At 41.5% G+C, this 18,046-nt stretch overlaps 1 protein-coding gene across 1 annotated transcript in view; it reads left to right on the forward strand.

The window, feature by feature from the left end:
* Positions 1 to 18,046, forward strand: part of LOC102276527 (teneurin-1) — a 413,260-nt gene that overhangs the window by 266,505 nt on the left and 128,709 nt on the right. Inside the window, exon 14 of the mRNA XM_070365791.1 lies at positions 957 to 1,224. Coding sequence (XP_070221892.1) covers positions 957 to 1,224 — 268 coding nt within the window. The remainder of the gene's footprint in view (positions 1 to 956; positions 1,225 to 18,046) is intronic.

Consider the following 18,046-nt stretch of genomic DNA (forward strand, 5'->3'; position numbering starts at 1 on the left):
ATCTCCTGCATCTCCCACACCGGCAGCTGGGTTCTCTACCACTGGTGCTACCTGGAAGCCCATGTCCTCTTCAACACGTTAAATAGGACGGGCCCTTTGTTCAGCTGTATTTGGAAAGTTGAAAGTCACAGAATACAAGATGCAGTTTCAGTGACCACTTTTGGTTGATTAACGCCATCTGTGCTAATAAAAAATAAATAATAGTAATTAATGAAAGAAATCAAGTATTATTTTCACTCTGGGACCTATGTTTGTAAAAGATTTGCAGAGGAGTTAATGGGAGTTATTTGCTTCTCTGTCACAGGTGTCAGTTTGGAAAAGCTTGTTCCCAGTTCTTGGTACAGCCAAGACACAGAGAAATGTGTAAACAAAATTAGATTACAAAGTTGGCCCTTGGGGTCATTGCAAAGCTCCAGAGAAGACAAGTTTGATGGCATCAGGAAAGATCAGTTCTAGGGACAGCATAATCTCTGTCATAAAATATCATTTGCTGGGCCTGCTTCCAGAGTCCTTCCTCGTAGAGAGCCTAACCTGAATGCGGGCTCCAATAATGGTTTGTGATAGATGACTTCACATACCAAATAAGCTTTTGTGTCTGAATAGATGGAACCCATGCCACTGAAATCCTTGACATTCACAGGGTGATCTCCCAACTCCTACCAAGACATTTTTGAAACACTGTTGGAAAACCAAATGGTTATTTTACTAGTCTTTCCTGGCAGGGGGAAAAAAAAAAAGGAGAACTGTCCTCAGGATAGGCTGGATGTCTTGTCCTCATGCAGATTTGGTGCAAAATGTAAAACCTATGTTCATGTAACCTCACAAAGATTCTAGAATAAATGCCTTGATATCCATAATCCATTTAATCCTTTGGCATGCTTCTAGGACAAAAGCATGCAGTGTCCTTGTCTCCCTGTGACCACTGATAAGGGCCAATTTGACTTTCTTTCTTTCAGGTTGTACAGGAGGAGATCCTCATTCCTTCCAGTTTTGTGAGGCTGAGTTACCTAAGCAGCCGCACCCCCGGATACAAAACCCTGTTACGGATCCTTCTAACACATTCAACCATTCCTGTGGGGATGATAAAAGTACACCTCACAGTAGCTGTGGAAGGGCGACTCACACAGAAGTGGTTTCCTGCTGCAGTTAATCTTGTCTACACATTTGCTTGGAACAAGACCGACATCTATGGACAGAAGGTTTGGGGCCTGGCAGAGGCTTTGGGTATGTTGAAATCATTCTGTGTAAATAGCAGTGTTGTGTTCACAAAACAGAAAGTACTATCTGCCTGTTAATTTGTATTTAGAATAATTATGGGTTTTCTTCTGTTTGAAGGATCTAAGGCACTTTTTCATTTAAACACTCCCTTTGGGCTTGTTGAGAGTTTCCTTTTGACACATTTTTGCTTCAAAATGATTTTAGTTCTCCTTTCATGATGGCTGCATACCAATGGAATCACACAATATCTGACTTGTAACTGTCTCCAAAGCTGAATATTGCCTTCTAACTATGACCTTTGAGGGGGCGTTCTTTGGGTCATCTTTCTGTATTTGACATTTAGACTACCACTTCCACTTAGAAAATACAAAATTTTAACTTAGAGGATTATCCGTTTACTGTCTTTTATGTCTAGGATGGTTAGACTCCATTAACTTGTTACTGTGGTTGGTTAAATAAAAAATCATCCTGCCTTCCTAGTCCTTTTGACTTTAAAACCTAGCATCTTACAGGTTGCAGAGACTTTAAACAGCCCTTTGGATCTGTGGTTTTCAGATATTTAATGCCTTCAGACACACGGCATTTTTTAAAAATGACACTCAGATTTGCCAACCTTTTATTTTGCCAAGTAGGAGTATTTTTAGAAGGGAAAAAAAACCCTGCCATCTACTATTGCCTACCACTACAATAATTTCATAAAGAAGGGATAACTTCCTTAACATAAAAAAAAAGGAATAGTCTGTCTTAAGAAATGATACTCAGAGAGACAGACAGATAGGCAGACAGACACCAATGTCTGTTTCTCTTAGTCTATAAAAGACAGTGAAAACTTCCTAAGAGACCTGGCAGGTCTTGGGAACCGCATTTGGGATCCATTGATTCTTGTGCCTTCAGGCAGTAGCTCATGGTAACCACCCTTTGACAGATGAGAAGACTATTTTTAAAGTCCAGAGGAAAAAAAATTAATAAATAAAGTCCAGAGGAGATGTTTTCATATTCTCCCTTGGAAGTGTCTGTCATGGTACGAGTCCCATATAAGTGACCTATATTTCTTAGACTACCATGTGTCAATTTCCTCTTTCTTTCCAGAGGGAACCAGAGAGAGGGGGGAAAAAGACTGGTGAGTCTTCTTTGCCCAAGAGATCCTCACATATTTAAATAATTAAGTCATCTCTGTTGGGCTTTTTTAGAATGCAGGGACCATGGAATGCTTCAGATTTCCTCAGTTAGTGAAGAAGTATTGTAAAGACATAGGGGAACGTAAAGAAAGAACCAGAAAAGGCATCAGCAGCCTCAAAGGCAAACTTCATCAAATTGCAGGCTTGCTCTGGATACACTGCAGTCCTAGAAGGTCAGCATCTGCTCTATCAAGTGAGCAACAGCTCTTGTCTCCCTGCAGCAAGAGTCCACTCCTTCCCACCATGGTGACCCAGCCATGCTGATGACGAAGCTCATCACTTCTCCTGTGGTACTAACTACGCTCGTTTTCTCTGGGCTCTTGCCAACTCCACGATCTGGTTTCTTGCTCTGTATTTTCCATTCAGATCCCTCTTAGAATTTCAGGTTTCATCAGCCAGTCTCTACCATTAGGCTAACTACCAGTGAGGTCATTGGCCCGCCTGTGGAGTCCTGCTCAGTCTCTAGTCCAGTGAATGTGGTGGTGAAGAAAATTCTGGAGCCAGACTCCCTCCCTGGATTCAAATCATCCTTCTCTACTTACTAGCTATGCAACACTGGGTAAATTAATCTCCAAATGCAGTTTCTCCATATATTAAATGGATATTATAAACAGAATGTTACTCCCAAGTTATTATGGTGTGAGGATTAAATGAGGTGAGTGAGTGCTGGTTGTTGGTATGGTTTTGTCAGTTTTGCTATGGTCAGCATATTGACATCACAAGGTATAAAGCATAGCACCTATGCAGGTGTCTGTTGCCTAAGCTTCTCTGATAAGGGGGTTGTTATAAAGGTCTGATGCTGTAAAGAGCAATATTGCATAGGAACCTGGAATGTCAGGTCCATGAATCAAGGCAAACTGGAAATGGTCAAACAGGAGATGGCAAGAGTGAATGTCGACATTCTAGGGGTCAGCGAACTAAAATGGACTGGAATGGGTGAATTTAAATCAGATGACCATTATATCTACTACTGTGGGCAGGAATCCCTTAGAAGAAATGGAGTAGCCATCATGGTCAACAAAAGAGTCCGAAATGCAGTACTTGGATGCAATCTCAAAAATGACAGAATGATCTCTGTTCGTTTCCAAGGCAAACCATTCAATATCACAGTAATCCAAGTCTATGCCCCAACCAGCAATGCTAAAGAAGCTAAAGTTGAACAGTTCTATGAAGACCTACAAGACCTTTTAGGACTAACACCCCAAAAAGATATCCTTTTCATTATACGGGACTGGAATGCAAAAGGAGAAAGTCAAGAAACACCTGGAGTAACAGGCAAATTTGGCCTTGGAATACAGAATGAAGCAGGGCAAAGGCTAATAGAGTTCTGCCAAGAGAACGCACTGGTCATAGCAAACACCCTCTTCTAACAACACAAGAGAAGACTCTACACATGGACATCACCAGATGGTCAACACCAAAATCAGATTGATTATATTCTTTGCAGCCAAAGATGGAGAAGCTCTATACAGTCAGCAAAAACAAGACCGGGAGCTGACTGTGGCTCAGATCATGAGCTCCTTATTGCCAAATTCAGACTTAAATTGAAGAAAGTAGGGAAAACCACTAGACCATTCAGGTATGACTTAAATCAAATCCCTTTGATTATACAGTGGAAGTGAGAAATAGATTTAAGGGAATAGATCTGGTAGACAGAGTGCCTGAAGAACTATGGATGGAGGTTCATGACATTGTACAGGAGACAGGGATCAAGACCATCCCCATGGAAAGGAAATGCAAAAAAGCAAAATGGCTGTCGGGAGGCCTTACAAATGGCTGTGAAAAGAAGAGAAGTGAAAAGCAAAGGAGAAGAGGAAAGATATAAGCATCTGAATGCAGAGTTCCAAAGAATAGCAAGAAGAGATAAGAAAGCCTTCCTCAGTGATCAATGCAAAGAATTAGAGGAAAACAACAGAATGGGAAAGACTAGAGATCTCTTCAAGAAAATTAGATATACCAAGGGAACATTTCATGCAAAGATGGGCTCGATAAAGGACAGAAATGGTATGGACCTAACAGAAGCAGAAGATATGAAGAAGAGGTGGCAAGAATACACAGAAGAATTGTAGAAAAAAAGATCTTCATGACCCAGATAATCATGATGGTGTGATCACTCACCTAGAGCCAGACATCCTGGAATGTGAAGTCAAGTGGGCCTTAGAAAGCATCACTACGAACAAAGCTAGTGGAGGTGATGGAATTCCAGTTGAGCTATTTCAAATCCTGAAAGATGATGCTGTGAAAGTGCTGCACTCAATATGCCAGCAAATTTGGAAAACTCAGCAGTGGCCACAGGACTGGAAAAGGCCCGTTTTCATTCCAATCCCAAAGAAAGGCAATGCCAAAGAATGCTCAAACTACTGCACAATTGCACTCATCTCACATGCTAGTAAAGTAATGCTCAAAATTCTCCAAGCCAGGCTTCAGCAATATGTGAACCATGAACTTCCAGATGTTCAAGCTGGTTTTAGAAAAGGCAGAGGAACCAGAGATCAAATTGCCAACATTTGCTGGATCATGGAAAAAGCAAGAGAGTTCCAGAAAAACATCTATTTCTGCTTTATTGATTATACCAAAGCCTTTGACTGTGTGGATCACAATAAACTGTGGAAGATTCTTCAAGAGATGGGAATACTAGACCACCTGACCTGCCTCTTGAGAAACCTATATGCAGGTCAGGAAGCAACAGTTAGAACTGGACATGGAACACCAGACTGGTTCCAAATAGGAAAAGGAGTACGTCAAGGCTGTATATTTTCACCCTGCTTATTTAACTTCTATGCAGAGTACATCATGAGAAATACTGGACTGGAAGAAACACAAGTTGGAATCAAGATTTCCAGGAGAAATATCAATAACCTCAGATATGCAGATGACACCACCCTTATGGCAGAAAGTGAAGAGGAACTAAAAAGCCTCTTGATGAAAGTGAAAGTGGAGAGTGAAAAAAATGGCTTAAAGCTCAACATTCAGAAAACGAAGATCACGGCATCTGGTTCCATCATTTCATGGCAAATAGATGGGGAAACAGTGGAAACAGTGTCAGAGTTTATTTTTTGGGGCTCCAAAATCATTGCAGATGGTGACTGCAGCCATGAAATTAAAAGACGCTTACTCCTTGGAAGAAAAGTTATGACCAACCTAGATAGCATATTCAAAAGCAGAGACATTACTTTGCCAACAAAGGTCCGTCTAGTCAAGGCTATGATTTTTCCAGTGGTCATGTATAGATGTGATAGTTAGACTGTGAAGAAAGCTGAGCACCGAAGAATTGATGCTTTTGAACTGTGGTGTTGGAGAAGACTCTTGAGAGTCCCTTGGACTGCAAGGAGATCCAACCAGTCCATTCTAAAGGAGATCAGCCCTGGGTGTTCTTTGAAAGGAATGATGCTAAAGCTGAAACTCCAGTACTTTGGCCACCTCATGCGAAGAATTGACTCATTGGAAAAGACTCTGATGCTGGGAGGGATTGGGGGCAGGAGTAAAAGTGGACGACAGAGGATGAGATGGCTGGATGGCATCACCGACTCGATGGACATGAGTTTGGGTGAACTCCGGGAGATGGTGATGGACAGGGAGGCCTGGCATGCTGCGATTCATGGGGTCGCAAAGAGTTGGACACGACTGAGTGACTGAACTGAACTGATTATGGGTTTAATAGGTAGGTACCAGTGGCACTTGTAGTAAAGAACCTGCCTGCCATTGCAGGAGATGTAAGAGACATGAGTTTGATCCCTGGGTCAGGAAGATCCCCTGGAGGTGGGCATGGCAACCCACTCCAATATTCTTGCCTGGGACCATGGCCAGAGGACCCTGGTGGGCTACAGTCCATGGAGTCACAAAGAGTCAGACAACTGAAACAACTTTATATGTACACACTGTTAATTATTCTCATTTTGCCTTCCCTCACACACACACACACACACACACACACACACACAGAGTCTCTTCTCTGCCCTTTTCTGTGCTTTGAAAGACTGCCTTCTATGGATCACATTGTCTGGATTCCTTTACTCTCTGGCTTCTCTTTTGATTTGGTCAGTGGATGGCACCATCAAGGGCCAGCAGAATGGAAGGAGGATGGTGGTCAGGGTATTTATCCTTCTCCCTGCTTCACTGCACTGCTGGCAGTGACTGCACTGGAAGATGGCAGCTCCTGTTGAGGAGCCCCTCCTCCAAGTCCCCACACTCTCTCCAGATCACTCCCTCCCTTAACCCCTCTCTGCAAGGCCAGACAGCTTCCCACAGTTTCCAGTCCCTGAGTAAATCACGATCCTTGTTAATTCCCTTCACCCTGCTCACGCCTCTGTAAATAGTCCCTTCATTCAACTCTCTGAACACTTCTGAGTGTGATAGCTAACTCTGGCTGGGACCCTGGCTGATGCATACTCAAAGCTTCATATTCCCCTCTCCAGGATATGATCCTAAAGCCTTTTATTCACCTCCTGAATGTGTGCTAAGTCACTTCAGTCATGTCTGACTCTTTGTGACCCTATGGACTGTAGCCCACCAGGCTCCTTGTCCGTGAAATTCTCAAGGCGAGGATACTGGAGTGGGCTGCCATGCCCTCCTCCAGGGGATCTTTCTGACCCTGGGACTGAACCTGGGTCTCCTGCATTGGCAGGCAGATTCTTTACCACTACTGCCACCTGAGAAGCCCCTTTGCTTCAGTAGAATAACCTTAAATTCCTCTAACTTTTCTCCACAGGGCTTTGTTTTCCAAATCTTTATGACTTTTATCAAAACCCTTGCCGGGTTGTTAGATTTGAGGGTTTTTGTTTTGTTTTACTTTTTTCTTAAGTTATAACGCAGCAATTTATCCAGTACTCTGATGAAGAGCTGAACAAGACAGTGCCTAGCAGAAATTCCTTGCTGGGGTTCACATAAATGCAGCTCAGCCTGACTTTTAAAAAAAGTAACAGCTTTATCAACGTATAATTCACATACCATAAAGTTTACTCATTTAAAGCGTGCAATTCAGTGGGTTTTAGTATTATCACAAGTTTGTACAACCATCACCAACATCTCATTCCAGAACATTTTCAACAGCACATCACAAAGTAGCCCTAAACACATTAGCAGTCACTCTCCACTTCTCCTTCCCCTCGAGACCCTGGCAACCACCAGTCTCCTTTCTGTCTCTATGGGTTTACCTATTCTGGATATTTCAAACACAGTCATACAATATGTGGTCTTTTGCATCTGGCTTCTTTCAGTTGACGTGTTTCCCAAGTTCATCCACGTCATAACAGGTGTCAGTCCTTCGTTCCTTTTTATGACTGAATAATATTCCATTGCATGGATATACCACATTTGTTTGTCCAGTCATCAACTGGTTGACATGTGGGTTGTTTCCACCTTTTGACTATTGTGAATAATGCTGCTATTAACATTTTTATATAAATATTGGTATGAATACCTGTTTTCAATTCTTTGGAGAATATACCTAGGAGTAGAATTGTTAGGTCATATGGTAATTCTGTTTGACTTGTTGAGGAGCCATCAAATTGTTTTCCACAGTGACTGCACTGTTTTATCAACCTCACTTTATGTATAAAAATGTGTTGTACCCCTTCCTTTTAAATACTCCCAGTGTTGAAGATTCTCAAATTATCCTCCTTGTTATAGTTAAGCACTCTTAATGACTTAGTTTCTCATATATCCATGGATGCAGCTTCCCTGATGGGTCAGACTGTAAAGAATCTGCCTGCAATCCAGAAGACCCAGGTTCAATCCCTGGGTGAGGAAGATACCTTGGAAAAGGGAATAACTACCCACTCCAGTATTCTTGTCCGGGAAATCCCATGGACAGAGGGGCCTGGCAGGCTACAGTTCATGGGGTCACCGAGTTGGACACAACTGAGCATTGAATAAACAACTAAATCACAAAAAGAAGCAATAGTGTTCTAGTATACACACCAGTTGGAGAAGGCAACGGCACCCCACTCCAGTATTCTTGCCTGGAAAATCCCATGGACGGAGGAGCCTGGTAGGCTGCAGTCCATGGGGTCGCAAAGAGTCGGACATGACTGAGCGACTTCACTTTCACTTTTCACTTTCGTGCATTGGAGAAGGAAATGGCAACCCACTCCAGTGTTCCTGCCTGGAGAATCCCAGTGATGGCGGAGCCTGGTGGGCTGCCGTCTATGGGGTCGCACAGAGTTGGACACGACTGAAGTGACTTAGCAGCAGCATAAGTGCTGAAGGATTCGTCCCTACTGTTTGCCTATGGATGTTGATTTACTTCCTATTTCTACAATTATGTTTCTGGTCAAAACTTGCTCCAGCATTCTGACTACAAAAATGGCCTTAATTAAAATGCTGAAATATATATTGTTGGTTCCTTTTAAAAGCTAATAACAGTAATAAAAGCAGGAGACAACTGACCCACTCAGAAATATCCAAGGGAGAGGGGAAAATGTTCCTCATGGTGTTTTATGTGCACTTAAGGGACATATTTTTTTTTGAGTAGAGAAAGAAAATTGGCAAGGATCCCAAGGGAAACAGCCAAAATAATTTCAAGTGTGGTACCTAAGATGGAATATGGATTCTTTACCTTGTAGGAAATGTTCCTGATAACTTAATCATGGTTAAAGGGATTTTATTTACTACCTCGTCTCCATTTCCATCTCCACAGAGACTAAGGGAATTTTCCTGACAGTAGTAAAGCATTAGGACAAGCGGTAGAATGAAGCTGGAGAATCAACTTCTCTGAAAATGGATTGTGAACACCTTAAGAATATAACAGACAATAAATAGTTCACGTGATAAATGGATAGAGCAAAGGGATCAAGTATGTTACCATCGTGTCCATACCTTAATAGATATGATTGAATCTTTGGAAGGAATGATGCTAAAGCTGAAACGCTAGTACTTTGGCCACCTCATGCGAAGAATTGACTCATTGGAAAAGACTCTGATGCTGGGAGGGATTGGGGGCAGGAGGAGAAGGGGACGACAGAGGATGAGATGGCTGGATGGCATCACTGACTCGATGGAAGTGAGTCTGAGTGAACTCTGGGAGTCGGTGATGGACAGAGAGGCCTGGTGTGCTGCAATTCGTGGGGTCGCAAAGAGTCGGACACAACTGAGCGACTGATCTGATCTGAAGCAAAGAAGAAAACACTTAGCTGTATTCCTGGCCATATCTTATCATCACTTAACTGATGTGAGAAGAAACAGAGTAAATTTTGCACCAGATATTAATAATGGTGCTATATATGACACTTCTCAGATTTGCTTCAATTTCAGAAGTCTTAGTATAGCCTTTTGGTAGGTGGAATAATATCCATCACCTCCCAAAGATGTAAATAAATTATGTTACACAGCAAAAGATCATTAAGGTTATAGATGGCATTAGAGTTGCCAAGCAGCTGAGCTTGAGATGGAATAACTATCCTGGATTGTCCAGGTTGATCCATTATTATCACAGAGGTCCTTAAAAGTGGAAGAAGGAGGCAGAAGGGGAGGTCAGAGTTAGAGGGAAATATAACTATAGAAGGAACGCACAGCAAGATGCAGTCTTGCTGGCTTGGAGGATGAAAGAAGGGAGCCAAGGACCAAGGAATGTAGGTGGCCTCTAGAAGCTGGAAAAGGCAAGGAAATAAAATCTCCCCTAGAGACTTCAGAAGGAATTCATCCCACTGCGCCCTTGAATTTAGCTCAATGAGACCCTTTTCAGACTTCTGACCTCCTTATCTGTAAGATGATAAATCTGTCCTGTTTGAAGCCTTTCAGTTTGTCCAGATATCTTACAACAGCACTAGGAAACAAACCTTGACCACTATTCCTACAGTCCCAGTTTCAGCTGGAATTTTGATTAAAACTATGGCTTGAAAGATCTGCTCTTCTTCCTTCCCATGCCTGTTAAACGTGAACCTGTCCCCCCCAACCCCCGTTTCTGGGTGTTGGAGAAAGAAGTCAGATGTAAACAAGCTGAGTCTGAAATCACGTGAATACCTAAGTTGAAATGCCCACTAAGTGTGAAATGTAGGACTCTTTCCCATATGGTTCAGCTGTGGGAAATTGATGTAATCTCTAAGGGCTCAAGTGTCACAAAAGAAGAATAAATTGTTCAGAGACAGGCAAAAGGAGAAAAGGAGAACCTGAGATCCTAAGGTATCCCACCAGTTTTTATAATGAAACAGATTTTGCAATGAGAGGGATAGTACCAGAATGAATAAATTACCAACGGAGGCTGTGCAAACTAATTCCTTGGAGAAGTATCAATGGCAGCTGATAAGATTGATTAATCCAAGAACAATATTGATTAAGTGGAAGAAGAGGAAAATCACCCCCAGGGTTGCAGTACAAAAACCACAATCACTAGTTCATCCAGCTTAAAGATTTTGTTGTCTGATACACAGACAAGACTCCCCTGCTAAAAACTCCATGTGAGCATTTGAAATAATTTGGCCTTAGTACTTTATTCTCTGGCTCTAAAAAGGCATGATGTCTGAAAATCATTGTATATTATTTTGTTTCTTTCCCAACTCTGCTCCTTGCAAAACAGTGTTAAAAAGAATCATTATTTTTAAGTTCACAGTGCTGTTAAAATTCTAGAGACAGCTTATTTAATGTGACAGACTGGCTTGTTCAGGAGCTCTGATCTGCATCCATTATATAAATTTTGTCAAAATAATTCCCTCTGTCCGCCTGTGTCCGCATACATTATCAATATATAGTAATGCATTCTGCCTGGTCTTCATTTTAATTAAATTAAATTGCAGTGGTTAGGAGTCCTGGAAGTTCAGGAAATCAGCCATCCACCTTTAGTAGCACTGCTATAAACAATTCTACTTTTCTTCAAGGTTATTGGCAACAACAATTGCGTAATTATTTAGTACATTAGTTTGGCAAGAAAGAGTGGTGATTCAGGAAGAACTAGACTTCCTAAAGGTTCATGACACAAAGGAGTCTGTCTAAATTGTGTTAGAAGAAACAAGGGAACATTAATGGTAATAGGTGCTAAGCTACGGTTGCTTTGTGCACACAAAACATCCCTGAGAACGATGCTTTAGTGTTCATAAATTTCCCTTCAGTAAAGCCTAAGCAGGCTGGGCAGCCACAAAAATAGCATCCACTGAATATTTTAATAGTAAATGGGTAGTGCTTTACAATTTGCAAAGTACTTTCACATACATTTTCTCATTTTAATCCTTAGAACATTCCTGCCTGGTAGGCATGGCACGATGAATGTGATCTTCATTTTACAGAGCAGAAAAGCAAGGTTCAGAAAGAGCAAGTGACTTGCCAAAAGACCTTTCCCAAGCAGGGATTCAAACTTGAATCTCACCATCCTGAGTTCTGTATGCCTTTCACTGCTGCCTATCTTCACTAAAGGGACCAATCCACCTTACCCAATTCAACGCCCCAGTGGCCTTCTGTCCAAGAAGCTAGCAGAGATAATAATCTTTCATCATTTCTCTCCACTTATAAATTTGTAATCATTAACTGAGAGCAGGGCTGTTTTATCCATTCAGCTTTTCAGTCGCAGCACCAAGGATATGAGTTTTTCAAGGACCTACAAAAATCTTTGCAACCTGAAAAATAAATTTATTGGCACCAAAATGTGCAAAGAAAACCAGAAAATCAACATTAACAAATTGTTTAAATAAATGTCTGCTAAATGGAGCATTATGTCAGCTTGTCAACTCCAAGTCAATTTTCACATTTAAATATGAAATGTGTTTAATGTTGGATATGAGTTGTAGGTTGTATACATTTTAATATCCCTGATAAAATGTGAGATATGCCCTCCAAAGAGTACCTAGAGCTTACTAGGGTCTTTAAATGACCCTAGTAAGTATTAACCTGTGCTCCAGTAAGCACGTGGTGTGTGTTCATTTCAAACTGCTGGTCACACTCAGTAGTAGATTACAAAATCTGTCTGGTGAGTCAGCCAGTATTTTTTTTAGTGGAATAAAATGAAATGGAATGGAATAGAACATAAGTGAATAGAATAGAGTAGAAAATATCAATGTAAAACTATTAAGAGAGTACTGTTTCAGAGGACTGTTTCAGTACTGTTATCAGAAAACTTTGTTTCACTTATACCTGTCCATATATGCATGTATCTTTCCATGTGTATATTGGGTCACAATTAAATGACTTTCAAGCATAAGAATTTGAAAGCCATTGGTAAGGTAATATAGTCAAGAGATAGAGAAGTGAAAATGATTTGCCAAACCATATGATTTATTTTTTTTAAGTCAGCATTCATGACTATTCAGGCCTCCCAGCCCCCTCTTCCAGCCCATCTCAGGTCATTACAACCATGTCTCTTTAAGATTAGGTGACCATATATATAATTTATCATTCAATCCAAGATACTCTTGAGAGTGAAAAGGGATGCTGTTAACAATTGAATAACTGGACACTGTTTTTGGCCAACCAGGATATATGATACTTCTACTTCAAGGTTATCTCTAGCTTCCAATCCTTATATCTTAAATTCAGAGCAAATAAAAGCTTATCTGTTTAAAGGACTTCTGAATCATGGGTCTTCCCCTTAACCACATAGCATGATCCAGTGTAGAGGTAAAAGCACTTGCTAAGTGAGTAACTGTGTTTGAGCTGTGGCTCTGCCATCTGCTACTTAGTCAGATGACCTTAGACTAATCACTTCACCTCTCTGGGTCTACTGTCTCATCTATCAAATTGGAGTAAATATATCTTCCTCGTGAGTTTTTGTGAGTCTTCAAATTAGGTCATATACACAAAAATGTGTTTAACTGTTCAGTGTTATGCAAATGTGAGATGATATTATTTTAAGGAGGCCACGAATGAAAGTTCCAAAAGGTAGGTAACCCTTCAGGGTATGGGCTCTTTGACATGATGAATGATCACTGTATCTGCAGCGCTTAGCAAATCACCTGCCTGGCACATAGAGCTGCTCTGTGTAGGTCTGCTGACTCATTAAATAACCAGCCCCTTTAGAATAACCAGTCCATTTTCAAGGCGAATTTATTTCCTAAACCCCCTCCCAAAGAAAAATGCCTAAATACTGCTAGAAGATAGGAATCTTTTTTTCTCTCTTGTCCTGGGCAAGTGGTGAGGTGGTAGGGAAGGGAAAGGTTTGCTCTTCATTTGGTTTTGATGCACTAGCCAGATCACAGCTACCCTGACCTTCTTTCAGTCTTGCAGAGATACAAAGCCTCACCATCTTGCCCATATGCCACTCTCTGCCTAGAATGTTCTTCCCTGTACTTCATGAGATAAAGCCCTTCTATATGAAGAGGTTTCCCCTTGCCTTCCCTTTCCAAAACTTAAACTTTTGTTGCACTGGCTCATAGTACCCTGCACTTCCATACAAGCTATCACAATTTGTGTGTGCGTGTGTGTGTGATCTTATTTCATATTTGTTCCTCTCACTGGATTGTAAGCAATGTGAGCTCTGCTGGGGGGTGTGTTATCTTGTTCTGTCTTGTTCGTTCTCACATCCCCAGGGCCTGACAACACAAAAGTTAAAGTGTTAGTCGCTCAGTTGTATCCGACTGTTTTTCGACCCCATGGACTGTAGTGCACCAGATTCCTCTGTCCATGGGATTTCCCCATGCAAGAATACTGGAGTGGGTTGCCATTCTCTTCTTCAGTGGATCTTCCTGACCCAGGGCTCGAGCCCGGGTGTCCCACATTGCGGCAGATTCTTTACCCTCTGAGCCACTAGGGAAGCCCTGACGACAGGAGGTACTCATCAAATATTGCATATTTGTTGAATGACTGAACAAACAAATGCATAAGGACAGAGGCTAAGGTGGGGCCCTGAGCCTGACCGATTTAATGGAATGGTGAGCCCACCAAGGGAAAGAAGGGCAGTACCCAGGTCTCCAAAGGCACTCGAAAATGTGCCTGTGAGCTAGTACATCACGTTGCCTCTGTGGCACACAGGTCACCCAGGTTCCAGATTCCCTTTTTTGCAGCTAGGCTTGGAAAAGGCAGTCAGAAAAAAAAAAAAAAAATCATAAAGTGTCATTGTACATGACCTCTTGGCCTAAGTGTTGTGTGGCTGCCTCACCTGGATTCTTTTTACCTTTTCTACCTGTTCTTTCTCTTCATTCAACTACTATGTCACTTTTAGCACTAGCATGTTTAAACTGGTAAGATATAGATCCTAAGTAAAATATTACCAAATCAAATTCAATGACTCATTAAAAAGATAGTACATCATAACCAAGTACTGTAGAGTAGGACCTCAAAGATAGTTCAATGTTAGGAAATATATTGCTCTAATTTATCACCTCAATAGATTAAGAGAGAAAACTATGTGAATATCTCCATAAGTGCTGAAAAGGCACTTGGTAAAAATTCATCACCTGATTCTGACACTCTTAGTAAGCCAGGAATAATAGATAAACAAAGCATTTCAGGCCACTGGGCAGTGTGTCAAATCGGGGAGCCTCTGGGGTCATCCTATCCTATGAGAAATCACTAGAGAATAGGAAAAAGTAGAAGTCATGCTGGGAGCAGGTACCCGATCTCAGTAGATAACATTTTATCTGTACAGTCTTTGTCTCTTGTGGCTATGGCCTTCACTTGGCTTGTTAGGTCTCTTATCTTTCATTGTGGTTTTACATGAATCTACTGTTTTAAAAGAATGGGATATATTTCTGGTTCTATTTAATCATTTCTTTCAGATAAGAAGGTTTTGATCTCATTGTTAGTTACCTTTTAAGTGTGATGACATTATTTTTATATATTCCTTGAGTTCATGAAGGAAACATAAATTTCTCACACCATCAGACTACTTCTAATTATATATTGCCCTCATAAATGCAACCATTATGAATTCTGAAGCCTTAGCCCGAAGCTGTTGAAAATCATCTGCTTAATCTTGTCATATTTTGCACATCAGCTTCATTGCATGGAATCTTTACCTTGGCTATTTAATGTCAGTCTCCCATCCCAGCCCTTATAGGTGAAGGTCACCGTCACTAAATTGGGTGTCAGGAGCACTGTGGCCCTCCGCCTTCTTGTAGTCCCCACATTGTACTAATGCTGCTGCTCTGATAAATAGAATGGGATTCAGTGACTATTTTTCTAATGTCAAATGGCTTTGAGGGAGCAAGCTGCAGTCTTTCTCTATAAGCCAGTAGAATAAAGCCTTCTTTAGAAGCCACTGTGATACTTGCAAGATGACTAACAGTGAAGTCAGAGCTGCAAATCCTATGACCAGAGGACAGAGTCCTCTACAAAAGTAGCAAGTCCTGTCTTGACAGTCAGTGACTCTTGGTGGAGGAAAATCCCATTTTATAACCCATTTATATAAATCCCCCAAATTTATATCTCTGTGTCGAGGTGAGGGAGAGAATACAGGAAGACAGAAATCCAGATGGAATTAAGAGTATCACAAGAGAGGCGGTCACTTGGTTCAGAGAAAGTATTCAACTGTATGAATGGCTCTTTCTCAACTGCCTTCCCAAAAGTCTACTCCAGCATGGGACCACTATACCAGCCCCAGGGAAGTATAGTCCACCCTCCATCCCCACGTATCTCCACTCACAGCCAGACTAGTCTATCCTCTAGAGGTCCTCTGAAATGTTGATGGATAATTATTCTTTCCTTCCTATTAAACACTAGTCTTCCTGATCCCCAGTCCGGAATGCCAGAGGCTGAATTCGTGGCCTCCACCCAGCTGTGTTGATGATCAGATGTGATAGGCACCAGGCCGCCGGGGAGATGGTAGTGGGTCCAGTCTGCTTATTTAACTAAGACTCAGCTGTCACAGTACCAGCAGAGTGTAGTGTCAGGGCTCAGCATTTTTGGTGCTAGCCCTGAGTAGCCCTTTTTTCCCCCATATTTCACTATATGAAAAAGAAAAGGCGTTCAGTGCATTACAGTCTGCTTTCACGAGAGGAAGTCTACGATTGGTTGCTACTGCATTTGCCAGTTCCTTGCACATTTAGCGAGCAGCTCAACTCCATGGGGTGATTCGTCTGCCTTCTCATACACGGATTGCAAGTTCCAGGATTCTGTTCCAGTGGGCTGCTGTCAGAAAGAAACCTTGCCTTGTTACTCTGCGCAAGGAGCCACATACAAAAATATCCCAACACACAGCCATTCTCATTAAAGTCAGTTGGAATTTTGGACAAATCTTCAGTATAAATTATAACTTTATTAGCTCATAGAGCTTTCTCGAGAGAAAGTAAATCTAATAAATTTAGAAGGAACTTATTAAGTGGCTGCCTTGTTGCTATTTGCTATGACAAGGGAGAAAAGTAATATAATTGTGGGGTGTGCAGCCAGTACTCTTTTTTGTTGTGGGCTAGAGAGCAATTCAGATAGGAGGAGGTGAAGAGGATGTCTCATTACCATTGTGCTGAGGATACTTAATAGAAGCATTTCCTGCCACAGAGTTGGGAGGATCTTTAACTGTTACGGAGATGGGAAAATCAGGCTCCAAACCACCATGAGAGGTCACCAGGGTACGCTACTTATTTGCAAAACTTGCACAATCACCTTCCGGAGAAGAGATTTTAGGGGCACATACCAGGCTTAAAATACACAAAAGGCAGATCCTGACAACGGTAGGGAAGGAGATGATGGCCCAGAGCTTGTAATTATTATTATGATTATTTATTAATCAAGACTTTTCAGTGTTGGCAAGAGAAGCAGAAACCATATTTTTCTTCATACCAACATGGCCTGATTTTTCCAACGTGAGATATAGGGGTTTGATTCCCCAACTTGAACTGATGAAATACAATCTTGAAAGAATGCACTTTAGAATCATATAGTAAAATGCTAAAGGGGGACTTTAAGACCTGTCTAGTATAGGGACTTCCTTGGTGGTTCAATAGTTAAGACTCCACACTCCCACTGCAGTGGGTACGGGTTTAATCCCTGGTCGAGGAATTAAGATACCACATGACATGTGGCGTGGCCCCCCAAAAAAAGAAAAAGAATTGTCTAGTACAGCAGTCTTTGATCTGATATCTTTATTTAGATTTCAGGAGGTCAGTGAACCCCCTAGAATTATATACAAAATTTTGTGTGCATATGCATTTTTCTAGGAGAAAGATCCATAACTTTGATCACATTCATAACAAAAGGTTCCCTGATTCAAAAGGGTCTAAGAACCACCAATTCTAGTCCATCCTCTCCCCCTGTCCTTTGTTACCAATGAAGAACAGAGTTGGAGAATCATATGCCTGCGACCATACAGCCCGTTAATCGCAGACCCAGGAACTGAAGTGTTTTCTGACTCTTAGGACTAAAATCAACTCTTTCCACTAGAGTTGTTTTAGCAAAGCACTGGGGCCATGATAAGATATTAAGGAGATTGTAGACAGCAATGATTTATACCACATGTGTAACCTGAACTAGATTACCTGTGAGATCCTTGGCATCGCTGAAATTCTGTTTCTATCCATCTTCATAGAGAACACCATTGACACAGATGATCCCAAACTAATTTCCTCTTAGAAATCATTTCCATTTTGTCATTAGTCTTTCCTGCTCCCATTGATCTGCCTTGCTAATAGAGCTTGGTTAGGGCTAATACTAAAATAAGTTTGCATTCCAAGAGTCCTCACCAGCTGATGGCAGGGTAGAACGACATCCCCCTCAGGACTAGCTACATAATTTGCAGGGCCCAGTGTTAAAGAAAAATACCCAGCCCTTTGTTTAAAATAGATTAAGGATTTCAAGAC

This window comes from Bos mutus, chromosome X (genome assembly GCF_027580195.1).
Source record: "Bos mutus isolate GX-2022 chromosome X, NWIPB_WYAK_1.1, whole genome shotgun sequence".
NCBI lineage: Eukaryota > Metazoa > Chordata > Mammalia > Artiodactyla > Bovidae > Bos > Bos mutus.